General features: G+C 61.4%; 1 protein-coding gene across 2 annotated transcripts; it reads right to left on the bottom strand.

Annotated features, from left to right (window-relative positions):
* Nucleotides 1-876: 876 nt before the first annotated feature.
* On the bottom strand, nucleotides 877-26306 carry SLC29A4 (solute carrier family 29 member 4). Of its 2 annotated transcripts, none has more exons than XM_070566228.1 (11): nucleotides 26209-26306; nucleotides 12706-12888; nucleotides 9450-9581; nucleotides 9101-9214; nucleotides 8497-8625; nucleotides 7379-7453; nucleotides 4837-5081; nucleotides 4102-4243; nucleotides 3824-4011; nucleotides 2797-3037; nucleotides 877-1898 (listed from the first exon to the last, which is right to left on the bottom strand). In XM_070566228.1, the coding sequence occupies exons 2-11, from the start codon at nucleotides 12875-12877 to the stop codon at nucleotides 1759-1761; spliced, it is 1578 nt and encodes a 525-aa protein (XP_070422329.1). In that variant the 5' UTR covers nucleotides 12878-12888; nucleotides 26209-26306; the 3' UTR covers nucleotides 877-1758. The 2 variants fall into 2 exon arrangements, with proteins under 2 accessions (XP_070422329.1, XP_070422328.1); XM_070566227.1 differs by lacking the exon at nucleotides 26209-26306 and adding an exon at nucleotides 16383-16598.
* Nucleotides 26307-27536: the final 1230 nt, after the last annotated feature.

Below are 27536 nucleotides of genomic sequence, written 5' to 3'. Positions count from 1 at the left end.
CCTGAGCCGGTGCAGAGGGGAGGGGCTGCAGGGGCGGGGAGGCTGGGCCGGGGTCCTGGCGCTGCCGCCCCCTCCCTCCCCGAGGTCAGCTCCCAGCCTGACCCCGCGGTACCGCCCGGCGACCCGGTGCGCTCGGTGTGCATGGGACGCGGACGACATTCTGGGCTGTGTCATCTCAGGGCCGCGGGAAGAGGTCACAGCGGCAACTGAAAGCGTTAACACAGAAGGCGGCCAGCTCGGCTCTGGCCGGGGAAGGGCGTTTCCGAGAAACTGAGTCCCGGCGGGGGCGGCCCCGCCCACACCGAGTCGCAGGAGGAGCAGCGCGCCGGCGACACCTGGCTGGCTGCCCCTGCGGCGTCGCCCCTCGTGGTCCCGGCCCACGTGGCCGCCCGGGGCTCCCGGGGGCGGGGCCTGCCGGTGGGTGGGTCCCCGAGCCCGCGAGGGACCTATACCAAAGAGGGGACCAACCCCACACCTCGGGGAAACTAAGGCACCGAACAGAGCGGGGATTGGGCCCCATCACACGAATCAGCAACAGAGTCGGGACTGGAGCCCAGACCCTCAGCCTCAGGACCCGGCTGAGCCCCGGGGGCGGGGCCCAGCTGACCCGAGGACACAAGGGCCACCGAGGCGCCGTCCAAACCCCAAATACCCCCGTCCTCAGCCCTCCACACAAAACCGGCCCGGCCCCCAGGTGCGACACCCTCCTGCTGCCTGACGCCCCCCAACCCCAGAAACTTCAGGCCTGCGCACAGGTGGGCCCTACAGCCGGGAAGGCAGGGCCCAGCTCTGAGGGTGGCCTTGTCCCGCCAGGACCCCTGCCCCCAGATGGCGGCGGTAGCCCTGCCCACATAGACGCTGCTCCAGAGGCGGTGGTGGGGCATCTCTGCCTTCATCTTTTAATGGCCAGTGCGGTACAGTCAGTGGACAGACACGTGGACAGGACACAGTGGGGGGTGGGCACGGCTGCGCCGTGGGTGTGCAAGGGCAGGCCAGGCGCCCCCTGGAAAAGCCCGTCTTTGGCAGGATGCTCTGGAGGGTCCGGGCTTGCGTGGGACCTCTGCCCCTCCTGACTTTCCTGGGACTGGTGGGCATGTCACATCCCTCCTTGGGCCTCGCCCCATGTGGAGCAAGGCCTGGGTCAAGCTTTCAGTCAGGGCGTGGGGCCCTGCTCTGCGGCCCCCATACTGTGCCCACTCCTGTATCACGGTCACAGGAGGAGTCCGTGGAGGGGCCGGAGAAGTCGATGGGGGTCCCCAGTCAGGCACAGACCCCCCAGGCCCGCAGCCTCAGGTGGGTGCCAGGGTGGGTGGCATGGGTGTGCCCAGCTGTGGGTGCACCAAAGCCGTGGTCACAGAGGGGCCGGTGTGGACCGCAGTCCGAGCCCGTCCAGACCCGGGCTACGATCCCATTATGGCAGATGCGTTCTGTTCTGGAGAACCAGCATTTGAGAGCAGGGGACAGGCAGAGGCCGTGGGGTAACAAGGCTGGGGATGGACCCTCTCCACTGAGGTCTTCACGCTCAGGACGAGGGGCCCCCATGAAGGAAGGGCTGGCTCAGGTGCACCCTCACAGGTGCCACGGATGGTGTGAAGGGGGGCGGGGGCCTCCAGGCGGGGACACTGGCTGGTGTCTGCTCTCCTGGGTGGGGATGGCTGTGAGTGACCCCCCCAGGGCTGGGGCCCCTGGGTGCAGCCAGAGGGCGCAGGGCTGGCGGGGCCCCGGGTGGCAGCAGGCACTGCAGGTGGCGGGCCCGGCTCAGGGCCCGGCGGGGAGCGAGGCGTTGGCGGTGGCGGGGAAGCAGCTGCGGCGGGCGCCCTGCGTGAGGCTGTAGGTGCCGTAGGCCACGGCCGAGCCCAGCGTCAGCCCCGTCATGTAGGACACGGTCATGGTGTTCCCTGTGGACGAGGCCGGACTGAGCCCGAGGGATGGGGGGACTGAGGGACGGGGCAGTGTGCGGAACTCGGGGGACCACGGCGGTGACCGCCGCCCGCTCCCGGGAGGTGGCTATCTAAGGACTGTCCCCTGTTTGAACACATGGGGCGCCCTGGGCCCTGCCTGCTTCCTTTTATCTCCAGCCTCCCATCTCCACAGCCTCCTCGTCCCAGACACCGCGGGGTGTCTGCTGGGCATCTCCAACCTCCCAGAGCTGGTCCCCAAATCCAGTGCCCCTCCCACCACGCCCCCTCCCCAGCTCAGCGGACGCCAATCCAAGCTTGTTCCCCTGAGCAGCAGGCCCCAATCTGGGGAGTCCTTCTTGATCCCGTGTCCCTTTCTCACACCCTGTCTCCCAGTCTGTCAGCCGGGCCTACAGGCTCTCCTGTCAAAACAGATCCAGGATCCCACGGCACCCCCGCCCTGGTCCATGCCCCTGGCCTCTTGGGCCAGGACTGTTGCAGTAGCTCCTCACTGATGCCCTTTCTCTGCCTGATCCCTCTTCGCTGTCTGAACAGCACCAAAGGGGTCCACAGTCAGACCCTGTCCCTCCTCCGTACCCAGCCTCACAGCGACCCTCCCACCTCCTCCCTCCCCCGCCCTTGGCACACACTGCTGCTTCTGCCTCAGGGCCTTTGCACATGCTATTCCCACTTCCTGGAATGCTATTCCCTTGCATTATCATGTGGCTGACTCCCTCACTACTTCTTGGCTCAAGAGTCACCTCCTCAGCGAAGCCTTCCCAGACTGCTCAGCTCCTCTGGGATCATTGTTTTATCACCACTGTCTCCCCAGCACCTAGAACAGTGCTTGGAGGGGGGCTCCCGAGCTGTCCCCCGGGCAGGCCGAGCGGGGCCTCACCTGCCAGCTCCCGCTGCTTGGGGCTCACTTTGCCGGCCGCCAGGATCATGGGCACGCTGCCGAAGTAGCCGTTGCTGATGCCCATGAGCAGCGAGAACACGCAGGGCCAGGCGGGGTGGCGGAGGGCGGGCGCGCCGCTCGGGTACACGCACAGGATGAAGAGCGGGATGAAGACCAAGCGCAGGCAGGCGCAGGCCAGCAGGTGCGGGCCCCGCCAGTCCACGGGCAGGGCCGCCAGGATCTGCGGGGAGCCCGGCGTGAGGGCCCGCCGGCCTGGCCCATCCCCTGGACCCCCGGACCCCTCCTTACAGCCGGCATAGGCCTGCCGCGAGCCTGGACCCATTGCCACCCTGCCAAGTCCCCCTGTCAGTCCTCATGGCACCTTTGCAGGCGGGGGCCCTGGAGAAATGAGGACACCGCGGCCCAGAGGGTCACGCCCAGTTGTGTCACCTCGCACAGCGGGAGCACCAGGACGGGCAGCTGGGCCAGCTAAGGAAGCCGCGCTCCCTCTCGAAGCACAGACTTGTTTCCTGGCCCTCTAGCTGTGTGACTGCACGCAAATGGCTTGCCCTCTCTGAGCCTCTTCTGCGTTCATCTAGAGAAGGCCTGACCCAGAAACGGCAGCTTTGTTCCAGCTCCCACCCCCACCCTGCACTCGTGGCACGTGACGCTCTGCTCGAAGTCTCCTGGCCTCTTTGAGCCAACGGGGTACTTCCAGCGCCCGCACCTGTGCTGTCACAGACCCGTTCACTAGTGAGCGTGGAGCAGGAGGACGGCTCCGGGGACACGGCTGACACCCAGAGCACTCTGGGGTCAGTTGGGGGCCACCCTCCGAGGCCGTGATCTCAAACGGCACCCTTGCTTGATTCCACCCTCCCCACCGGACATCGTCAGCGCCGGGCCTGCCCCGCCCTGGGGACCCTCCCGCGGTGGCCCTGTGGTCTGACGGCTCTGCCAGTGGCATCCTGTCCCCCCTGTCCCCCACCGCCACCAGGGCCAGGGGCCGGGGTCGGGGCGGGCGGCCCACCTTGCCCACAAAGTCAGAGAGGTTGAAGACGGCCATGATGAGGATGGGCAGCCACTCGCCCAGGATGCAGTGGCGGATCTCGGACTCGAGACCCGGGAACAGGCACAGCGTGATGAAGTAAGTGACGGCGATGGACAGCATGTCGGCCCAGATGACGCGGGCCACCACGTAGCGGTGCAGCAGCAGGGCTGTGGGAGGCAGGCCGCGGGTCAGGGGACAGCGCCCTGCAGGCCCCACCCCCACCCGCCCGCTGGCCCGAGTGCCACCCCCGGCCCCACCTCTGAAGGAGGGCCAGCTCCGCTTGACTCTCCGCTGAGGCACGTCAAAGCGCGTGTAGGCTCCCCCGCGGCCGCTGGTCACCTCGTGGGCCGGGCTGTCCTTTGGGGACCCACAGTTGGCCGGGGCTGGGCCTTGGTGCTCCTGGAGGGAGGGCGACGTGGGACGGGGTTTGGGCGGCAGGCTCCTCGAGGCCTCCTGCCCACCCTCCCTTCCTCGCTGCTCTTCAAACACCCAGCCTCTGAGCCTCCGCACAGGCTCTTCCCTCTGTTCCCACACCCTTCCTGTGAATCTTCACATCTCTCCCTCCACACGGCTCAGGTCTCAGCCCAGAAGCCACGCCTTGGGGCACCTCCCTGACTATTAAGAGGGCCCCTAGTTTCTCTCCTTTCTTGTGTGGGCCTGGTCACAGCACGCCACCCTCTGGCCGTCTGTAGATCTCTGGGCACCATGCGGGACCACGTTTCTGGCTCACTGCAGTGTCCCCAGCTGAGAGCTCAAGTGACTCGCTGGATCAACGTCTGTGACAAGCCTGGCTGCCCCGCCATGCCCTCCGAGGGCCGGTCTCCTGAGCCTGATCCTACAGGGACCCTGGAGCACCCCCATCCTGCATCCCCCGTGCCCTCCCCAGCACCTGCCGCCACCAGAGGGCACCCTGCTCTCCAGCCAGGGGGCGCCGGCCACGGATGCGCGGGCCCCCACGGGCGCCAACCCCGGTCCCCGGGCCGCGGACTCACGAAGCGGACGTCCCCGGCGGCGACGTCGTGGTGCACGCGGTAGCGGGACCCGACCGGGCGGCAGTCGCGGGGCCGAGCAGTGTGGCGGCGCACGAAGCGGCTGCGGCGCACGAGCAGGTGCAGCAGGCAGCAGAGCAGCTCGAGGCCGGCGGACAGCAGGAAGAAGATGAGCGTGCTGGCGCGCTCGTCCGGCAGCAGCAGCTTCGTGAGGATGCGGCTCAGGGACACCATCACGCCCGCCGTGCCTGGGGGGACCGGACCGGGGCATGGCCTGGGCCCGCCCTCTCCACGCAGCCCCGCCCTCCACACGCAGCCCCGCCCCCGCACTCAGCCCCGCCCCGCACTCAGCCCCGCCCCTCCCACTCAGCCCCGCCCCCTCCACGCAGCCCCGCCCCTCCACTCAGCCCCGCCCTCCACACTCAGCCCCGCCCCCTCCACTCAGCCCCACCCCCACACTCAGCCCCGCCCTCCACACTCAGCCCCGCCCCCTCCACTCAGCCCCACCCCCACTCAGCCCCGCCCTCCCACTCAGCCCCGCCCCCCACTCAGCCCCGCCCTCCACACTCAGCCCCGCCCCCTCCACTCAGCCCCACCCCCCACTCAGCCCCGCCCTCCCACTCAGCCCCGCCCTCCCACTCAGCCCCGCCCCTCCACTCAGCCCCGCCCTCCCCACTCAGCCCCGCCCCTCCACTCAGCCCCGCCCCTCCACACTCAGCCCCGCCCCTCCACTCAGCCCCGCCCTCCACACTCAGCCCCGCCCCTGCACTCAGCCCCACCCTCCCCACTCAGCCCTGCCCTCCCCACTCAGCCCTGCCCTTCCACTCAGCCCCTCCCTCTCCACTCAGACCCTCCCCACTCAGCCCCACCCCTGCACTCAGCCCCACCCTCCCCACTCAGCCCCGCCCCCACTCAGCCCAGCCCTCTCCACTCAGCCCCACCCCCCACTCACCCCCCTGCCCTCTCCACTCAGTGCCCCCCTCCACTCAGCCCCGCCCTCCATACTCAGCCCCACCCTCCACACTCAGCCCTGCTCTCCACACTCAGCCCCGCCCCTCCACGGAGCCCCGCCCTTCCACTCAGCCCCGCCCTCACCACTCAGCCCCGCCCCCTTGTCCCCCCCCCCCACAGGTTTGCACTGCCCCCACTCCAGGCCGGCCCAGCCTCCACCCCAGTCGTCACAGCCCCACCCCTAGAAGGTGCTGCTCAGACCACCCCTCCCTGCCCTGCTGCCTGCCGCACACACACCCCCCGGAGCATGGATTGAGTGCATGCTGTGTGCCACCACTATCCTGCCCTGAAGACACAGTGGGGACAGCTCACAGGCCCTTCCTTCCCAGGGCTGGGGGGGGAGGGTCACAAAAGTCACAGGAAACTCCAACAATTGTACATGATGAGGGGGCACGCGGTGACTGGGGCATGGCTGGGTGAGCTCTGTATGATCCAGTTTGAGGAGATGAAGAATGTGGGGGGGCTTGGAACGGTGTGGGGGACAGCTTGAGGTTGAGGGGGGCAGTGGGGGACATGGCAGAAAGCACGGCCTCCGGCAGCATTTGGGGGGTTTCGTCTGAGGGTGACCATGAGCCACTGGGCAGTGTCTGGCAGAGGCAGGTCATGGCCACTGTGGGCCACCCTGAGGGTGAGCAGGACTCCGAGCAAATCTTTTTTGGGGGGCCCCTGGCTACAGAAGCCACCCCAAATGGGCGTGCCAGCACCATTCTGGCAGCTGCAGCACCCTTGTCTGCACGACAAATGTGTCTGGCCCGCAGAAGTTCCTCTGCCTGCCTGCTGCCTTGCTGGCACCCAAGTCCACAGCCGAGAGGCCGGGAGCCCTGGGGGCATCCAGTCAACCTCATCATAGGGAGATGGGGCAGAAAGCCCCAAAGGGGAGGAATGGGGACCAGAGCCCACGTGGTCCAGGCCTGGGCCCAGCAGCCTGCCTGGACAGCATGGCTGACCCCAGCCCATCGAGGCACGCAAGGAACGGGGGGACAACTGGAGGACGGTGGTTCGAAGCGCGGGGCCCCTGAAGCACGGGGCTGGGCTAAGGGTGCTGCTGCCCCTGTGCAGAGAGGGGTGGCAGGGCAAGAGGCGGTCGGTCGCCTGGATCAGGGGCTGGGGTGAGGAGCCGGCCTGGAGGGCATGTCCGCACGCCTTGGAGAAGGACGGGGTGCTGGTAAGTTTCGGTTCTGGGCACGGGGGGCCGTGTGCTGAGCAGGGGCGGGTGGGAGAGGATGAGGTGGGCTTGGGAAGGGAGGTCTGAGAAGCCAGGTGGGGGAGCCAAGCAGCGGATGAGGGGCTCCGAGGAGAGCTTGGCGACATCCTGGGTATGAAGGGGCTCACCCCGTACACACATCACAGCCATGCCCCTCCCATCTGGGAGACCCCAGCAGCCAGGCGAGGGGAGGCGTTGGTCACTGTCCCCAGCCCAGGAGGCCTGGAGCTTGTGAGCCTGGTCTTGGTTGGGGGCACATCGTGGGGGGTCCCCAGGAAGAGGCTTCCAGAGCCGACAGCCCCTGCCCCTCCTGGGCTTGCAGATACTCACTCTCCCCGGTCATCACCCCTTGGGTGTACCTCTTGGGCAGCATCCCCGTGTACCCATAGAAGCTGGATTGCTGCACTTAAGAGAGAGAGAGAGGAGGGACCATGAGACACCGCTTATCAGCCGCCAGCTTGGAACGAAATTCCAGTCTGAGGACACCGTGCTGGCGAGTGTGCACGGTCGGGGACGCTAACGCCACTGGCGGCAGAGGGATATGGTCCCACCACCCTGCAGGGCGTGGGGAACAGCACTGCCCTTCATGTAGTGCGCGTCCTGCCCCCCACAGCCTCCCGGGGCTGGCCAGACTCCTGGACTATCTCTGGCCGATGGGAAATGGGCAGAAATGACACATGGCCCTTCTGGACAAGGGCGTGAAAAGCGCACGTGGACTTCCAGCCTTTCTTTCTTCCCCCCAGTGGGGTGACCAAAGGCCACGTGTCACAGACAGGGGCCACAGTCAACCTGAGTCCCAAGCGACTGCATGGAGCAGAGCCGCCCGCGATGTGCTGGGCATGCAGCGAGAGCCGGACGCAAGTCTTGTTCTGTGAAGCCACTGAGATTTCCGGGTCACTTGAGACTAGAGTGTAACCTCTCTCAGTCAACAATTGGCGATCTGAGGGAAGGGCCTGCAGAGTTCATTCTATTATTCTCGCACCCTTTCTGTAGGTTTGAAATATTTTCAAAATAAAAAGCTTTAAAATAATTAGTTTGGAAGCCACTACCCAAGAAAAACACGGTGACATAGTGACATGTGCAAGATGGTCCTTGAAGGCCAGGTTATATCGAGAAACCGGGGAACTGCTCCAGGGTCCATGTGGCACCCGGGGGGTGTGGACGTGTGCACAGTGCATGTGCTCTGGCACTGTGTGTGCATGCGTGTGGGGCAGTCGCTCTTTCTGTGCACCATGTGTGTGCACGCATGTGCTCTGTGCGTGCTCTGTGTGTGAGCACGCGCGTGGGGGCAGGTGCTGTGTGTGAGCACGCATGTGGAGTGTGCCTGTGGACACGTCCTGGCCTGGAGCCCGGCTTGTCTCGTGTCACACGCACCCCGCACGCGAACGGGGCGGGATGCACGGCCACGGTGGCACTCCGACGCTGGGCCCCAGCCCGCCCGGCCCTACCTGTGCAGCCGAAGGCCACAGTGCCCACGGCGGCCAGGTTGATGGCATACGCCTGGTCGCGAGAGAAGAGCTGCAGCCACACGTCACAGATGCTGACGAACAGGAGGGGGCCCAAGGCCAGGAGGTAGCCTGCGGGGGAGAAACCGGAGCGGGGGGCCATGAGCAGCTGGGGGGGCTCCCCCTCATCCCACCCCTCCTGTGGAGCCAGCTCTGAGAGGCCTCTCTCTCTGCCCTTCCCTTTAACTCTGGGAGGGCCAGGGCCAGGGTCTAAGAGGGCCACCTGGAAGGCTTCCTGGAGGAGGTGTCGTTGGAGCTGGGCCTTGAAGCTGGAGGTCGCCATGAAGACGGACGGGAAAGGAAGAGCAGACCAGGCCACGGAAGAGCGTGGGCCTGGACACACTGTGGGGCGCACAAGAGCCCCCCTTCCCCGGGGCCAGGGATCCTTGTCACGTGTGCACCGCTGCAGGCCTGACCCTACACTCATTCAGCGAACCCCACATATTCCGTTTCACAGGTCCGGAGAGGGAAGCACAGACAGGAAGGGGGTGAGGGAGGGGCCGGGCAGGTGGGCACCAGGACCTGGGAGGGGGGCGGCGGTGCGTACCGGCGGTGATCCTGGTGTGCAGGCTCAGTCTCTCCACGAGCGCGTTGTTCAGGAGCACGGCCACCAGTGCCACCAAGATGTAGGTGAGGCTCATATCGAACACAATCGAGGTCCCTGCGGGGGTCGGCCAGCCACAGGTGCTCAGGGGGAGCCCACCCCCACTAGGCGCTGCCTCCTCGCTCTGCCCAAGAGGGGCTGACGGCCCAGAGAGGGTGAGCGGCTGCCCTGAGGTCACTCAGCAATTCACTACCGAGCCAGGATTTGAATAACACGGGTTCCCCAGCAGGGTCCTGCCCGTGGGGTTTCCAGAGGGTGGCGGGTGTGCGGGGGCGTGACTCGGGGGACCCACCTGGGTACTTGTGATGCAGGAAGTCCACGTCGGTGATGAAGCTGTTGTATGGCAGTAGGAAGCCCACGCCAGCCAGCAGCATCGCAAAGTAGATGGCGTGGTAGCGATCGTCCGGGACTGGCTCCTCTGCCGCTAAACCCAGAGACACTGGGTGAGAATGGACCAGCCCACGCACGGCCACGGCCGCCACGCCAGGGCCGCAGTCCATCACCACGGCCACAGTGCACCACAGCACCCAACCCCGTGACAACCATCACCACGTCCACGGTCTGTCATCACCTTGGCCACCGGGTCCACCAGCATCATGGCGGCCATCACGCTGCCTTCTGTCCATCCCCACCGCCGTGGCTGCAATGCCGCTGCATCACGGCCATTATCATCACTGTCATGGCCACTGCAGTCACCTTCATTGTCACTATAACGAGGGTGACTGGCTCTATAGCTGCCACCAGCATCATGGCCACCATCACCATGGCCACTGTCCACCAACAAGAGGCCACTGCCACCACGACTATGAGCTTCGCGGCCACCGAAGCAGCCAGCTGGACAGATGGTGGGACAGCCTTCTGAAGACACAGCTCAGGGGCCAGCTTGTGGGGCGGTGGCAGCATCCCCCAGGAGGCTCGAAATGAGTCTGATACGTGGGGTGACTCTCTCAGGGCCAGCAGCCTTGTGTCTGGGGACCACGGGGTGGATGTGGCATGGGACCGCTTACTATGACCTTTAGAGATCCACCAGCAAGACGCCCAAGTGCCAAAGGGAGGAAGGATGCTAACCAGAGACACGAGCATCCCGTCGCCCTGGAAACTAAGACGGCCGCCCCGCCCCTCCGGGCTCCTCCCGCCCCAACCGCCAGGCACGGAAGAGGGCACTGTCCCGGTCCTGCCCATCCAAGGGAAAAAGGAAGGATGTGCCCGGAGTCTCAGAGGACTTCTGCTCCCTGTGACGGACGTCAATGGAAAAACGACACAACCCAACTCCAGCAGGACTGCTAGCGGCCAGAACCTTCAGGAATGGAGGTTGGGGTCAAAGAACCAGGACCAGCCGAGGTGCCTAGTGGGCACAGGGGGCTACAGAATGGGAAGAGGAAGACGGTGGTTGTAAATACCAGCCGTGACCACGCGACCGGTCACAGACACGAGGACCGCAACGGCTATGAGCGTTTCTTCCCTGTTTTGACATGAAATGTCTGCGCGTGTGTGTTAACCAAATATCTTTGTGTTATTCCCTCTCTTGTCCCCTTCTCACCTACCATAAGATGTGTAATAGTTAACTTTGTATCTCAGTATCTGAGTTACAGGGTCTCAAAGGGGATGTGTGCAGCCGGCCCGGTGGCGCAGCGGTTAAGTGCGCATGTTCCACTTCGGTGGCCCAGGGTTCGCCAGTTCGGATCCCGGGTGCGGACATGGCACAGCTTGGCAAGCCACGCTATGGCAGGCGTCCCACATATAAAACAGAGGAAGATGGGCATGGATGTTAGCTCAGGGCCAGTCTTCCTCAGCAAAAAGAGGAGGATTGACAGCAGATGTTAGTTCAGGGCTAATCTTCCTCAAAAAAAAAAAAACAAAACGGGGGGGTTGTGTAACAGCACACAGGATTTGGCATCTTCTGTGGAAAGGCTTGGGGTGGTGTTGGTTGTACAGGGGTTAGTTACGTCATGCGAGGTGGTGGCACGACTTTGCTAGTGCCTTTATTTGGAGATAAAGCGTGGTTTAAGGAGCTGTGTATGGGAGCCAAGCTGGCAAAGGGTGGACTGTGACGGTCGGTTGTATGGGTCCACTTGGCAGGCCGAATAGTCCCCAGTGATTCAGTCAAGCACTGATCGAGATGCTGCTGCCTCCTTAGTGGACTTTAAATTAATCAAGACGGAAATCGCTCCAGGTGGGCCTGACCTAATCAGGCAAAACCTTTAGGTCTTCCCAGCACTCAGAGACCCCCAACAGCTCGCGCCTGTGGGGTTTCAGCCTGTTTGTGATCTTCCTTCCTGACCACCTGCCTTACGGACTCCGACTTAGCCAGCCTCCACGTCAGCAAGCCCATTTCCTGCCATAAACCCGTATGTGAACGTACAGATCTAAGGCTGCATGTATCGACAGCCCTCTGTCTGTCTCCCCTCTGTCTGTCCATCTCCTACGGCCTCTCTTTCTCTGGGTGAGCCACCAAGTGACTGATCCAGACACTATCAGCAACGCCAGTACAGTTCAAACCGTCCCTGTCACGGCCACCACGGCCGCCATCCACGTCTGTGGCCGTGGCTGCACACGCCACATGCTATCTCTGGCCACACCTGACCAGGAGAAGTCTGGCACCTCAGGGACGGCCCCGAGCTGGCTCTGTGCACGCACTCAGGAGGAGCGAGGCCATCCCAGCCCACCCCAGGGCTCGTCCGGCAGAACCTCCATTCCCCATCTGCAAAGAGAGGGGATGGGGCCAGGGAACAAGCCCCCACTTCTGAGCCTGCAGGGGTGCTAGTACAGTCCAGACCCCCAAACACAGCTCTCACGTATGGGGGCCCTGAGTCCCAGGACAGTCCCAAGCAACGGCTTACGGATTCTTTCCCAAGCACACTGAAGGTGGCACCAGGAGCATTCTCTTTCACAGATAAAGACACCAAGCCCAGAGAATGGTGACCTACCCCAGGTCCCCAAGCAGGCGGGGGATGCGACCTGGGGTTGAGCCCGAATCTGTCTCACTCCAGATTCATGCGCCGCCCATTCTGCAAGTCTGAGCTCACAGGCACCCGGCCTATTCCCTTGAGGTGCGGAAACCGAGACTCAGAGAGGTTTAGGCCCTTGCCCAAGGTCATACAGCCGGATGGAAAATCAGGTCTCTGAACCTCATGGCCATCCTCCTCCTTTTTGGCACGTTCCCATCTGCCCTGAAGTGAGGCGTGGCTTACTCTGGCCAATGAAATGTGACCAAAGTGGCCTGTGTCACTTCCAGATGGAAGTTTTACGTGCAGTCTGGGTCAGTGCGTGGTTCACCAGCTGCCCTTTCTGCTGCCTGGTAGTCATGGGAGCCCCCGTAAGACGGAGCCTCCGCAGCCTGGCTCAGTGACTGCACGGGGCACACGGCATTGGGCTGGAGGCACGGAGCCAGCGGGATTGTTTCTTACGCAGCATATCCAGTCCGTCCTGACAGACATGGCCTGCCTACTCCATGCCCACCCCAGACTCCTGTCCCCCAGGCCCCAAGGGCTCACGTGCCCAGGTCCTGTTCGGGGCCAAACACACGCCCTGCCCACACCCTCACTCACCAGAGTCTGGAGAAACTGGGGTGCCCCCGGGCCCATCAGCCTGGCCTCGAGCAGTACCCACCGCCACCTCCTCCAGCTGGCCGCCGTCGAAGCTGAAGCTCATGACCATGCTCCTGTCCCACGGGCTTGCTGCACCAGCTTCCCGGAGCCGCTGGCTTCCCACGGAGCCCATGGCTGCCTGTGCTGTTGGGGGGAGAGGAGAGGAGGCGAGCTGAGGGGGTGACGAGGAGGGACCCCCACGCCCCACGGCTGAGCCCCGAGCCTGCACCGCCCCCTGCCGGAGCTGTCCTCACAATTCCTTCCACCGATTTCGAATCAGCGCCATGAAGGGCGCAAACCCAAGCGGACGAGTGACATCACATGATCTGTGTCAAGAAGCCCAGCCTCGCTGCAGTGGGGAGCAACGACCGAGGCCTGTGTGGGGGTGGCGGCAGTGGCCTCGGAGGCCTGCACGGGGGTGGTGGCAGTGGGCACGGAGGCCTGCCTGGGGGTGACGGCAGTGGGCAGGGAGAGAAATCAATGGAGCGGAGAAATATTTGGGAGGTGGAACGCCAGGACTTGGTGAGCAGTCAGAACACAGACACTAGTGAACACTTCGTGTGCCAGCTCTGTGCTCAGTGTCCCACGTATCGTCTCCCTCCGGGTGGGCTGCTGACAGTCACTCATTTTACAGCCAAGGAAAAGGAGGGTGAGACAGTCACTCCCCCTTGCCCCGTCACCCCACTCTCACAGGCTGTCAGGGGTGGAGCCCGGACCCAAACACAGGCCTGTGGGACACCCCAGCCCTCCGTTCTGGGGCCAACCACCTTCAGGGGCAGGAAGTGCTTCCTTTGCTCTTGCCTCAGTTTCTCTTGCTTCAGTTCCAATCTGCCAGCCCTTGTCTTTGGAGGGAAGGAAGGAGCTAACTGATGCACGATGGAGAGACGCTCCCCCTACTGTGTAGGTAATGCTGGGTGGGGGGAAGTCTAGTTTTTTCCCTAAAACTTTATCGATTTGTTTTTCTAAGGACTTTTATTCACTCATCTGATTGCAAAAAGGATACCTGCTCCTCGTAGAGAACGTGGGACAGAAATGGGACACCATGGCATCGGGCACTGAGGGTGGCACCTCTGCCTTCCCAGCCGGTGAGCCTGTGTGGTGGAACCCGCAGAAGAAGCCGGGAGAAGGACCCCACGTGCCTGAGTTACTCTGATTTTCTCTGAGGTTGGCACACAGCCATTCCCTGCTCCCCCCCGTTTCATCTCATTTTCTCCCGCTCTCCTGCCTCAGTTTACCCACTCGCTAGCCCCCAGATGGGTGGTGCTGACCAGCTACTGAGCGCCTCCTCCTGGCTCCTTCCTCTTTAGCTAATTCTCCATGGAGAGTTCTCATCAGGGCCTGGGAGCTGGAGACGCCCCTGCTTCCAGTCAGTCCTGGGGACTGGGGATATTCTGGCCCTGACAACGGGGGGCTGACCTGGCTGATGGGCCCCAAGAGCAGTGGAGAAGGGGGTCGGGGGCTCCCGCTTCGGGGGGCTGGGGAGCAGGTGTCACTCCCCTCCAGGCTCAGTCCTCTTCCTGGGCTCCCCCACCCTGGGCCTCCTGCCACAACTGGAGCTGGGGGACCAAGCTCGGCCTGGATCTGAGTGACCGTGGCCTTGGCCAGGATCCTGCGCTGGAGGCCTGGAGATGCTCAGGCCCCACCCACCCAGCTTCCAGCTACGGAACTCTCCTCCCTCCAGCCCTCTGAGGACGTGAGCCCAGCCTAGGGGACAGCCGAACCCTGACCCCTGGCCCGGGCTCAGCCAGGGGTCCCCAAGCCAGCAGCGCCCAGACATGCCTGCCTCCACGCTGAGGTTTCTGCCCCGCCAGAGGCCACGCCACCGGCCGCGGACGTGCTCAGCATCCAGCCAGCAGGCGGCCCCACAGCTCCCTCTGGCTCGGTCACCCACACTGCCCGCCCCAGCCACTGTCCCCGCGTGCTCCTCCAGGCCCCCTCCTTGAGGGGGATCTGGCTCCCCCTACCGTGGCCCCATGGCCCCTCAACACGACCTCACTGGCCTGGCCAGAGGGCAGGTCTCACAGGGTGGTGGGGCAGGGGTGCACTGAGGGGGCCCCCCTTCCTGGGCCGCAGGCTCTACTCGCCCCTCCTCAGACCCCTCCCGCTGCACCGGGGCAGCCCAGGGCCTCAGACCCTCCCCACTCGCTTCTGTGTCCTCCTTGAGTTAAAACTTAAGAGCATGCACGGGGCTCCTCTCTGCAGCCCCCACCCCATCAGGACCCCTGGGTGCCCGCCCGGAGAGCAGCTGAGAAGACCCAGAGCATTGCTCTGGCCCTCAGCTCACGGGTCCCTGCTTCAAGCCCTGGGCCTCAGTTTGCCCACCTCCCTCTGGTGGGTAAGAAAGTACTTCACAAATCATGGGTGGGGGGGCACGGGGGGAGTTCAGCAGTCACACAGGCCACCACCTCGGGGCACTGCTGGGGGCCGGAGAGGGCTCCCCACCCCAGGAGTCCTGAGAGGCCGGCTCATGCCCCCACCCTGCAGAAAGGGAGACCGAGGCACAGAGAGCCGAGGCTGGGGCTCACACAGCCCGCTGGGCCTCCTTTCGTTCCCCCATTTCAGCAGGGACTCAGAGGACACTGGTTCCAAAGGAGCCCCAGGCATCGTGGAGGTGCTGGGTGTCTGGACCCCAAGGCCAGGCTGACCCCTCTCCAGGCACGTGGCGCCTCCAGCCAGCCAGAGGGAACGAGGGACCCGAACTGCATTTGGAAAGCCAGCCCGCTGGCCCTCCTCCGGCCTCCTGCTCCCTGGGGGTGTCCAGCCCTGGCCAGTGGACGCCCTGGGACGGCCCTGGGCCCCTGTGCCTGGGCCGCCTGGTGCCTCCTCTGCAGCCCTTTCCCCAGCCCCGGTTCTCGACTGCCCCAGCTCCTCCAGTGGGTTCTGCTCACGGGAAAGTGAGTTTCCAGACCCTGGAGCCGCTCCCTTCCTGCAGCTCCCGGAGGACGGGCAAACGCACTGGCCTCAGGAGCTGGCTGGTGGCAGAGCAGCCAGGACCCAGCCCCTGCCCCTGGCCTTGGTTTCTGCAGGTGTAGACGCTGGCAGCACCCCACCCCCAAGCGCCTTCTGCCTGCCTGGCCCCATCAGCAACAAAGTTGGTTCCCAGGCCTGCGCCCCTAGGCAAAGGACAGACTCCCCGGGCCACCACCGCGAGGTGACCCCGGGCACAGGCCCCGCCTCTTCCAGCCGGCTCTCCCCAGAAGTAGGAGGGGGCTGGCTGGGGAAGCGGTGAGATGGGGCGGAGGGGGGCCAGGAGGAACTTCAGGTGGAAGGACCTTTAGGAGGCGCCCGGGGAGAAGGGGGCGCCAGGGCCCGGGCATGGCCTCGGGCCACCGGCCACTCTCCTCCTTCCCGGGTCTGGGTCCTGCGCTCACACTTGGGCTGGCGTGGGGCTGGCCCGGTTCGGATGCTGGACGAGCGGTGGAGGTGGGCGCCCTCTCTTCCCGGGACAGGGACTGGGGTCAGGCGGGGGTCTCAGAGTCCCCAGGGTCACGCGCCCCCGGCCCTGGCCTCGGCTGCCCGAGCCGGCGCGGAGGGGGAGGGGGCGCGGCGCGGGGCCGCGCGCCGCAGACAAAGGCTCCGACAGGTCCCCGCGCCCCGGCCGCGCCCGCCCCGCCCGCCCCTCCGCGGGGACCGCTTACCTGGTCGGCCCGGGGGTCCTCGGCGCGCCCGGCCCCGCCCGCGCCCACCGCCCCCGCGCCGGGACCCCTGGGCGCCCGCGCCCCGGCCCGCTGCGCCCCGCACCCCGCCTCGGGCCGGGCGCGGCCGACGTCCTCCGCGGTCCCTCCGCCGCGCCCGGGTCGCCGAGCGCGTCCGGGGGGCGCAGCGCAGCGCAGCGGCGAGCACAGCCGGGGGCCCGCGCTCCGCCCCGGCCCGCCCCCACGGCGAGCCCCGCCCCGCCTCCCCTCCTCCCGTCCTCCCCCCTCCTCCTCCCCATCCCGCCCCGCCTTCCCATACTCTCCCTCCTCCTCCTTCTCCTCCCCCTCATCTCCCCATCCCGCGGCCCCCCGCAGAGGCGGGGATGGGGCGGAGGCTGACACCCCAGGGGGGCATGGTGGCCCCGGTGACCTCCCGGTGACCTGCGGCTGATCTAGCCCACCTCCCCCCATCCCCACCTCCCGGCCTTGGTGCCCAGGGCTACTGCCCCAGTCCCGCCCCCGGGTCCCCTCGCCAGGGAGGGAGGTCTGCGACTCAGGGTGGGTGGGTGTGACAGGTCACCCAGACGACCAGACTCCCAAGTTTTGAAGGATGAGGAGGAGGCCGCGGGCTGAGCCCGTGCAGAGCACCGATTCCAGCCAGGTCTGGGGGCATCGTCGCCCCCTGTGCCGCTCCCTCGGCTGGTCCCCACCCGCTGCCCAGTCTCCTCTCCCCCTAGCGTGGGATCAGACCCTGACTAGGTCCTTTTGCATCCCGCAACCTCAGTTTTCTCCCAGGTGGAATTACAATCCTGCTCTCAGGGTTGCCAGCTGAGCACCCTTGTCTCCGTGCCTCGGTGTCCTCGTCTGTGACGTGGCCCTCAGGGAGACTGTGCTGAGGCTCAGGAACCCTTGCCCCGGGGGAGGAGCCCACCGGGGCCCTGGCACCGCAAAGGAGCCAGTGATGGGGTCGCAGGGAGGTTCCTTGCCCGGAAAGGGGTCTGCACAAGGCGAGAACAGGAACCAGGTGGGAGGCAGCGTGCCCCGGGTCCCTCCGGAGCCCAGGCCTGTCCATGGGAATCAGGCAAGTCCCCTCCCCACCCACGACAGAGTTAGCTGGGTGGGGTCAACACAGGGGCTTGCAGGGCACGCGCCAGCCTCCCCCCTCATCCAACTAGCTCCTCCTCCTGCCTTGAGACCACCTGCCATCAACCAGGAGGCCCCAGAGGTGCCTCCGTTCACAGCTGTGTTCAGCACCGGCCCTCAAGGCCTTGCCCTTCTCTCCTGAGAGAGGACGCCCCTGCCCCCTAGGAGTAAGAGCCTGCCTCGCCTTCCTCTGGATCCTCAGTGCTGGGCAGAGTGCCTGCACACAGCAGGAGCCAAATACTTGCTTAAGGGTGGACTGAACCGGGTGCTGAGAGAAGTGTGCTGGGAGGATGCTGCTAGTGCCCTCAGGGGTGGGAGGCGGCCCCCTGCCCGTCATCTGCTGGGGGAGATGGCCAGCCGTTCCCAGTGGTTCATCCGAGCTGACGAGCCTGCGCCCTCCCCTGGGTCTGGAGCTCTGAAAGGGGACCCTCAGCCCGGCAGGGAGCCAGGCCGGGCTGTTCTGGGCGTGAACAAAAGGTATTGCGTGTGTGTGAAACTGTTACAGGTACGAGGGACACATCGGAATCCCTGCCCCATTGGGTTTCAGTCTCATGGGGGACACTGGCAATAATGGGGTACTCTCGTTCCGGGAGGCGTCCGATGCCTGGGAGACAATAGACGGAGTGAGGGCCTACGGAGAGCGAGCCTATGGGGCCGGGGCGCCCGTCACCATCTAGGGGTCAGGGAAGACCGCTCTAGAAGGTGACACTGGAACTGAGAGACCTGAACAATGGGAAGGCGCCCACGGTGGGAGGTTTGTGGTAAGTAAATGTGCTCCGGGCAGAGGGATCAGCCAGCGCGAAGTCCTGAGGTCAGAGAAAGCTCTATAGTTAAGAAAAAAAGAAGGCCGGAGTAGCAGGAACAGAGGAAGGGAGAAGAAATCGGGCGTCGGGCAGAAACCAGCCTGAGGGCGTCTTGCTGGCTGTGGGAAGGCACTGGAGCCCCATGGAGTGTTTCAGGCGAAGGAGGGAGCAGGACGTGACCTAGGTGTTTTGCTGGTGGGAGTGCAAGTTAGAACAACGGTTCTGGAAAGTCAATCGGCCTGAAAAACACGCTCAGCCTTTGATCCAGAAAATCCAGCCCAAGGAAATGATTCTAAATATAGAAAGGGCTTTATATGCAAGGATGTTCGTCATAATAGCCAAACATTGCAAATAGCCAGTTACCCGAGAAGAGTGGCTATGGAATATTCACCACGGTGGGGGGTGGATGGCGCAACTGTCATCTTCGAAAACCCCAGGGGAACCATGGAATAAGGTGAAACCACACAGAGAAATGGCAGGTCACCCCCAGGGTGGACGGTTCTGAAGCGTTTCTAGCAGTGTGGCAAGCTGGCGGCGTGCAAGTGTGACATGAGAGAGAAACAGGAAACGAGGAGAAATACGAAAGATACTTTGCACTTGGTGCCAAAAAATTGGAAGAACTGGGTGAAACGATTTTCTGGGAAAGTACGAACGAGCAGACAAGCTGTTATCAGACGACAGAAATTTAAATAGATCAATTACTAGAGAGGAAGGAGAGAAGTTTGTTAAACGACGAGTCCTCTGCCCCCACAACCCCCGCTTACGCCGTTTCACACATTTCCAGAATTCTACCAAACCGTCAAAGAAGAGAGCGCCACAAGGTGATTGAAATATTCCGGAGCACGGGAAAGAAGAAAGAAATTCCTCAAGCTCACGAAGATTTCTCTAAGGAGACAACAGACTCGTCCCCCCCCCCCGACCCCCGCTGCTGTGAACATCAGTGTAAAATCCTAAATAAAATAGTAGCCACAGGAATCAGGGGCACCTTAAAATAAGAACAGGACATTCCAAATGCAAGATGGTCTCAGGTAAAGGGTGCTAGTAACATAACTCATTGTATTAATAGGTCAAAGGAAAAATCATCTGATCCTCTGTATAGATGCTAAAAAGGCATTTGGGGAAAAACGACATTCATTGTTAATTTTATTTTTTTTTTTGAGGAAGATTAGCTCTGAGCTAACATCTGCTGCCAATCCTTCTCTTTTTTGCTGGGGAAGACTGGCCCTGAGCTAACATCCGTGTCCATCTTCCTCTGCTTTATATGTGGGACGCCTACCACAGCATGGCGTGCCAAGCGGTGGCATGTCCACACCCGGGATCCAAACCGGCGAACCCCGGGCCACCAAAGCGGAATGTGCACACTTAACCGCTGCACCAGTGGGCCAGCCCCCTTTCTTAATTTTTTAAGAATCCTCCTAAAATAGGAATCTGTGAATCTTTATGGTCCTGAAGCAGAAGACCTCTCTCTCCACACACGGGACAAGGCTCGGATGTCTGCCCTCACCTGTTCTGTTACCTTCTGCCCCTCCCCTCTTCGGCGTCCTAGTCGACACTGATACCCAAGAGAAAGAAGGAAGATATATAAAAACTGGAAAAGAGGAGTTACATTGTTATTCACAGGGGACAGGATTACACAGCTGGGAGATCCGAGGGACCCTAGTAAAGCCCTTTAAGAGATTCCACAGCCTTCCTACCCAGGCGCAGCAGACAGAGAACCGCAATCAGAGAAAAGAATCATTGATGACAGGGACAAAATAGATGGAATTCCCCGGAACGAGCTTAATTAGCAATGTTCAACGTCTGCATGAAAAAAACTGTAAAGGGACATGAGAAAACTCTGGTGAGAGACTCAGGGGAAGATAGAGATGATGGCGAGTTATCTTTTGGAGCCTGTTAAACTGATCCTGAAATTCATATGGGAAAATGAATTTGCGAGACCAAGGCCGGAAAAAACTGTGAAGGAAGAGGAATGCGGAGGGACTGACTTGTCAGATACAAAGTATCAACTCAAGCCGCCACCGCTGTGGCAGCTCAGGGCTGGCCTCTGACGAGATGGACCCGTGAAGGGCACAGAACGGTGGTTCCAGAAGGCGACCCAAACGCGTGCATTGATAGCAGTATGTTTTCATGTGAGTGAGAGACGGATGGATTATTCTGTACATGGTGTTTGCCTCATTGGGTGACAATCTACAAATAAAATAAGACAAAATTGGGTCCCTACCTCATTCCTGGTACTCAAACCAAAACCAAAACCAAAACCAACAAAAATAACTAACAACAAAAAACTCCAGATTTCTGTTTTTAATAATCTCATAGAAAAGAAGTTCCTTCTAAGCGAGACACAAAACTCAGAAGCCATAAATGAAAAGACCAGCACATTTGACTGTTTCAGTAAAAAATATAAACTTCGTGCATGGAAAACCCCATCACAAACAAAATGAAAAAGATAAATGCCAGAGTGGGGAAAATATTTGCAACACGTATGACAGGTAGTGGGCTTGTTTCCTTAATGTATAAAGAGCATCTATAAATCAAAAAGAAAAAGACCAGCAACCAATAGAGAAGATGAGAAAAGTACATGAGCGGACAATTAAAAAAAATGAAAACACAATGGCTTCGGCATATGAAAAATTGCCCAACTCCACACCTAGTAAGAGAGGTACAAATTAGAACTACACTGAGAGGCCATTTTTTTCTCAGCATATTGGCAAAAGCCGAAAAGTTTGAAGTCAGTGTTGGCAAGGTGAGAGTAGGATGCCCTCCCATCCTTTATGGTGGGAGTGTAAATTTATACAACTTCTATGGAGGGAAATTTGGCACATCAACCTCAAATTTAAAATGCACAAATTATTTGTTCCATGAATTCTATTTTTAAGAATCTATACAACATTATATTTGCACATCTGTTCAAAGCTGTGCATCCAAAGAATATTTGTTGCGTTTTTGTAACAGCAAAAGATCAGAAACAAGCTCAGCGTCCAGCAGTACAACAGGATACTACGCAACGTTACAAAGATTGAGACTTGTACCGATTGGGAGCGATTTACAAGATACACTGTTCAGTTAAAAAAGGAAAAGCAAGGTGCAGAAAAACGTGTGTAATGACTAATTTTGTATGTCAACTTGGCTGGGCCACAGTGCCCCGATATTGGTCAAACATTATTCTGGACGTTTCTGCGAGGGTGTTTTTGGGTGAGATTTACATTTAAATTGGTAGACCCAATAAAGCAAATTGCCCTCCATAATGTGGGTGGGCCGCGTCCAATCAGTTGAAGGCCTGCATAGACCAAAAAGCTGATCTGCCCAGAGCGAGAGGGAATTCTGCCAGCAGGTGGCCTTTGGACTGGAGATTAGGGGGTTGGGGTCGGAGAAGAGATGCTTATTTTTACTTTAGCCTTTTGTAAACTATGAATTTTTTAACATTAAGTGGGACACGCAGGATACACAATTATGCATACCATATACTCGCTCCACGTAGAGAAAAAACTAGAAAGCAGTACAGCAGAATTAGTCCGCGGTCGTCCTTGACCGTGGGGGTGGAGAGGCAGCGTTTCCTTCTCTATTTTTCTTCCTTGTCCATAGTAAGCCCATGTCAGCCTGTTTGTAATGCTTGTCGCCGTGCACGCATTTATCAGGAAACACTGAAACTATGTTTGTGTGTGGAGACAGACGTCTCGTCTTCACGGTTCCCACGCTCTCCACACACCCCCGGCTCCTGCCAGCATCAAGTTACGTGGGGACGGGGGGTGAAGGACCTTCGAGTCTGGGAAACGGCTGTTCAGATGGGGAGAAACTTTGGGGTTTAGATTAGGGCCAGGGCTGGTTTTCTGGTCCGGGGGTGTGATTGGTGTTGCCCAGGGTCCAACGGACCTTAGCAGGGGCTCGCGGCATGGTGGGGATTCAAGCCTGCGTTCTGGGGGCAGAATGGGCTGCCCACTGGAAAGCCTGACGGTATGAGGAGCCTGTCTTCAGTGCAAATGGACTCGGAGCTCCTCCCACCAACAGGCAGAATAATTTCCCCGCTGCGTGGTTCTGTGTTTGTGCAGGTGACTCACGCCCGCCGGTGGGATGACAGCAGCTGTGATAAACCAGAGATCTGGAAAGGCCCAGGCTGGCCTCCTGAGAGATGGGTGACCTAGAGCACAGCCACACGGCGGAGGCCGTCCCGGACCAGCTGACCGCCAGCCAACCCCAGACCCATGAGCAAGCCGGTCAAGATCAGCAGAGCCACCCAGCCGACCACCCCAGATGCTCAGAGGGCTCTGTTGGGGTGAGTGGCAGATCCAGGGGATGGGTTCTCTGTGGGGGGTGCCAGGGTGGGCTAGGCTCAGGGCCAGGCCTATGTCACTGCCGGTGACGCCTGGGCCTCGCTGACCGCAGCAAGGACTCTGCTAATGGATGAAAAATGCAGCCAATTAAGGTCCCATGGAATGAGCCAAGGAGGGGCCGTGGCCAGACCTGTTTTGTCATCCGGGCTCCTGAGGGCAGCCGCGTTGGTGCAGGCAGGGGCTGTAGTGGGATCTGCATCACGGACAAGTGAGCAGGGGGCTGCCACCGCCAGGGACCAAGGCTCCTGCTGTGTCCTCACTTGGCAAGTGCTGAGCGCTGTTCTAAATGGCCTCTGATGTTCCCCAAATCATCCTTCAGTAGGTTGGCTCCCTCCTTGGTCTCTTGGCTTCCCTCGCTCAGCCTCCAACCACCCTCCCTAGGCAGGCAGAGCGTGCTTTCTAAAAGGTGTCCTTTTCCTGCTAACACTCTCCATGATTCCTCAGTGACCACAGGGATAATACCCAAAGCCCAGTGTCTTCTGACCCCGGCTGACCTGTTTCCTTCCACACGCTCACTTTGGAGGAATGGGTGGTAAGGGTGGGTAGGCCAACGGTCAACTTCCTCTGCCTCAGGCCCCGCCAGCAGGGAGTCAGCGCAGCTGCTCAGTCCCATCTGGTATAATTCCTTTAAAAGCTCTGTGGGTTTCCTGTGTATCAGATTACAACACACTCCATTAGGTCAGAGCTGTATCCACACATCTCTTTGAGATAGCCTCTCTCTGTTCTGGGCTGTGGGACAAGGCCCTCGAGAGTTCTAGCAGCTCTCCAGTCCAGCAGAGGGAGTCTAAGATGCATGCTTTTAAGATTCTTAGGAGCCTCTTAGCTGTCTTTGACTCCTGACAGTGGCACTGTCAGATTTTGCTTGACCTGAGACCATGTTTTATTGGCAACACTCTACATCTGATCTTTGCCTTAGGGTGAAGCCTTTCCTGGGGGCTCTTGGGTTTCTTACTCCTGGTGGCCCATCTAACCAACCCTCCAGGTGGGTGCCCTTGTGCACCAGTCTCAGGGGAGGCACTTGGGGTCCAAGCCAGATCGTGTGGAATAACTCCCACTGCTTCAGTGACAATAGCCATCAGCCTGCTCACCCGCTATCCATTCCTTCCCGAGGAGCAGGAGCCACCCCAGTTGGCCAAGGCCCACCAAGGCGTGTCAGTTTGGGGAGACGTGCCCACCCAAAGGCCAGTGAGTGGGTTGAGGTATAGAATGGGTTGGTTTAGAATGAGGTATAGACTGGGTTGAGGGGCGAAAGGGACTCAAGCCTAAAAAGAAGCTACATGCCCACAAAAGACGTATACACGTTTTACTCATAATAGTCAAAGTCTAGAAACAACCCAGGGGCCTATCAGGAGGAAGTGGTTCAACAGACCCTGGTCCATCCGTAGCGTGGAATACTACGCAGCAATGAAAAGGAACAGGCTCCTGATACCCCCGCCCCTGGGATTACTCTCAAGCGTATCGTGCTGACCAAAAGAGACAGACGCAAGGGAACACAGACTGTCTGGTTCCATTCATGTGACGTTCTAGACGACGCAAATGAATCGGAGGTAACTCAGATGGTTATTACCCTCGGGGAGGGCAGGCGGCAGGAGGGAGCTAGTGGGGTGACGGTAATGCTCATATCCTGATAGAGATCTGGCTCACACGACGTGGCCATCTGTCAAAACGCAGTAAATGTTCACTTTAGACGTGTACATTTCACTGCCTGTAAATTTTGCCTTAAAAAAACCCCCCAAAACCCACACTAAATATGGACCTCTAGCTAATGACATGCAGGTTTAGGGGTGACGGGTGATGGCGTCTGCAACTGACTTCGAACTGCATTAAAAAAGGAAGATGGATTGGTGGATGGACAGCGCGATGGCGAGACGGACCTCAGAAAGCAAACGGCAAAATGCAGGCAGTGGGCATACGCGTGTTCCTGGCTTGTTCTTTCGACTCTTCTTTATGTTGAGAATTTTCATAATAAAATGCTGGGGTTGGGGGAGAAGAATAAAGGGAACCCAGCGGTGCGCACCCCACCGCCGCCCGCGCCCGCCGCTCCAGCGGGGCTGTTCCAGGCCACGCGGCTGTGCCATCTGCTTCCTGCAGAGCTCAAACCTAATTTAGTCGCAACTTATTAACTTAAAGCCCATTAGAATCTTCCCGTCAACCTGCGCAGGCAGCCAAGAGCCAGACAGAGCCCAGAGTGAGGGGCCTGCTCGGGACACAGCCGGGGAGGGAGCGGCTGGCTGGGCAGAGGGACAGATGCTTCCGGGGTCTGGGCCCAGCTGATCATGGAGGGTTGAGGGTCTGCCACCCCTTGGGGTCTCCCCCTGGTGCAAGGAGCGGCCTTCCTCTGTGTCACTTCCTCCAACTCTTGCTCGAGTCACACAGCAAGGCCAGGCCAATGCTGGTCCCTCCTCAGCCACCCCTGTCTGTCCTGTGGGTCATGCTGCCCCCCGGACCCCCCGGACCCATAGGTCTGGAGATCAGATGGAGCCGCACCCCAAGCCAGGCTTCCAGGACAGAAGCCCCCAAGCCTATGTGGCCTCCCGGGGCCCTCAGGACAGCCCTGGACAGCCAGCAATGGGGGATGAAGCCTCCAGGGGCCTCCGCTGGAGACCGGCCCAGATGGCGGGAGCTGCCTGGCCCGGCTCCAGGGCTCTTAGCTGGAAGAGCTCTTCATTACGGCCACCGTGCGGCAGGCTGGCGGGGACGGGAGCCCAGGGGGACCCTCCCCCTCCCTCCCTGCCGGCCCCACCTCCTCTGTGCTCCTTCCCGCCTGGACCCCACGCCCCCTCTGGGCGCCTGCCTGCCCTGGCCAGCCCCTCTCTGAGCCAGCAGCCACACCCCATTTCCCAGGGCTTCCTCCCTCCCCCCGCCCCCACGATGAGGCACCCCTCTCCCAAGCTTTCACCCGCCCGTTCCTCCACCTGGAGGGCCTGCCCATCACCGAGCACACTCCCCTCCACCCCACCAACTCCTATTCATCCGTAACGCCTCAGCGCCACAGGCCCCTCCTCCAGGGGGTCTCCCCTGACTGGCGTGGGACGGCTGACCCTGGGAACTCAGTCCTCCAATCCTCACCACGCCTCTGAGGGACGCTCGACGACGCCCTACTTGACAGACGGGATGAGGCCCAGAGAGGTGAAGACACTTGCTCAAGGGCACTCAGCGAAGGAGCCTTGAGGAGTTCGCTCCTCACTGGGTCTCGGGGCAGCGCCGGGGCTGGCGGGAGGCTCCGTAAGTGAAAGGGGCTTGGTGAATGGACTACCATCAGGGTTGGGGGCAGAGCGGTGCAGGCCCCTACTGTGCGGGCCCCCGCTGAAGGAGGCAGGGTGTTGGCCTCTTACAGAGACCTCCCGTCCCTGAGCACCGACCCGGGAGGTCACGCCCTGCTCCTCTGGAAGGAGCACGCCCATTTCACAGATGCAGAAACGGATGCCAGAGAGCCTGAGGCTGGCCCGGGGTTTCCCAGCTAGGCGCCGAGGGAGCGGCAGAGCCCGGACCTGACTCAGGACAGGCTGGCCAGCCCAGGCTCCTGACCATGCCGGGGCCCTGCCCAGGGCTTACCTGGGGCTCCCGTGCTCCCTCTGAGGCCTCTCCGGTGGAGTCAGAGCTCACCCGTCAGACACACCGCGTGCGAAGGAGCCTTTGTACTCTCTATTTACAAGAGGCGGCTTGTGAGCCAATTAGCAGGGTAACCAGGGGGAGTGTTTGGCTTCCGTGGGTGGGAATTGAAGCCATCTGTTCCCGAGTGCTGAGAAAACACTGGAGCCGTCGCTAGAGCCACAGCGCCCAGCAGAGCTGCTGACAACGCTGCCTGGCGCCCACAGGCTGTGTGTCCCAGGGCAGGGCACTCACCCTCTCTGGGCCTCAGCATCTGCATCTGCACAGTCTAGGGGACCTGTCCAGCTGTGTGACTCCAGAACGTTCCCTGCCTGCCTGCCTCCTCCTCCTGCTCCTCTCTCCTGGCTCCCCACATACTCCCTGCCCCCCGCCCTTCCCATGGTGTAGACCAAGCACCCCCAGGCAGAGGAAGCCTGCCGATTGCAAGGAGGGCAGCTCCGGCCTCCCCAGCCCCGGCCTTGGAGGGGCTTTTGACCGGTGGACTCGTCTGCCCCCAAGCTGAAAATAGCATTATTGTTTCCTCTGAATATAAAGATGATGATTCACCAATCCAGAAATTTATAGCACAGAACGGTAACCAAGCGAGACTCCCCTCTCCTGAGAGGGAGAGCGTCTGCCGAGGGGGCGGATGTGCAGACCGCTCTCCAAGCTGCTTGCCCCGTCTGGGGTCAGTGTAGGGGGAGAGGTCATTGACTGGGATGTTTCAGAGAGAGAGACAGAGAGAGAGAGAGAGAAATAAAGACAGAGATAGAGAGGGATGGAGATGGAAAGAGAGAGAGATGGAGAGAGAGAGAGAGATGGAGACAGAGAGAGAAAGGAGTCCCACTCGCACCAGGACCCTTCTGCTCCTTGTTGAGCTCCCCGGAGACTTCGGACTGTGGGACGCGGTGCCCGCCACACCTCATCCTTCCCCCACGGGAGAGCAGAAAGGTTGAGTCTGAGCCCAGCCGTCGGTTGGACAAACCTGGGTTCCAGCCCCAGCCTCCCCCGCCTAGCTGTGCGGCTTGAGGCGTTCCCGTTGGCCTCGCTCAGCTGAGCTCAGTTGCCTCTTCTGCAAAATGGGGGAACAGCAGCAGCCACCGCGTCGCAGGATCCTTGCTAGTTACTCTAGTGACGTGTGACGATGGCCAAGGCAGGGCTGGCACTGGCGCGGAGCCCCGTGGCTGTTAGCCCGGTCAGCGGGACCAGCAATAAAACGCTGGGGCCTCTGCCAGGCGGGGGCGATCGATCCTGTGGGGCCTGTGCCGGGCGGGTGGGCTTCTCGGCGAGGC

This window comes from Equus przewalskii, chromosome 12 (assembly GCF_037783145.1).
Source record: "Equus przewalskii isolate Varuska chromosome 12, EquPr2, whole genome shotgun sequence".
NCBI lineage: Eukaryota > Metazoa > Chordata > Mammalia > Perissodactyla > Equidae > Equus > Equus przewalskii.
Note: the sequence above shows the minus strand (reverse complement) of the source record. Positions and strands in the feature narration are given on the sequence as shown.

Bases quoted from the DNA above. Each gene is read 5' to 3' on its own strand.
- SLC29A4 (XM_070566228.1), bottom strand. From the start codon at position 12,877: ATGGGCTCCGTGGGAAGCCAGCGGCTCCGGGAAGCTGGTGCAGCAAGC. The intron at 5,082-7,378 runs GTGAGTATCTGC...CGGTCCCCCCAG, and splicing joins AGGGGTGATGACCGGGGAGA to GCACGGCGGGCGTGATGGTG. The intron at 4,244-4,836 runs GTGAGTCCGCGG...CCCTCCCTCCAG, and splicing joins CCGCCGGGGACGTCCGCTTC to GAGCACCAAGGCCCAGCCCC.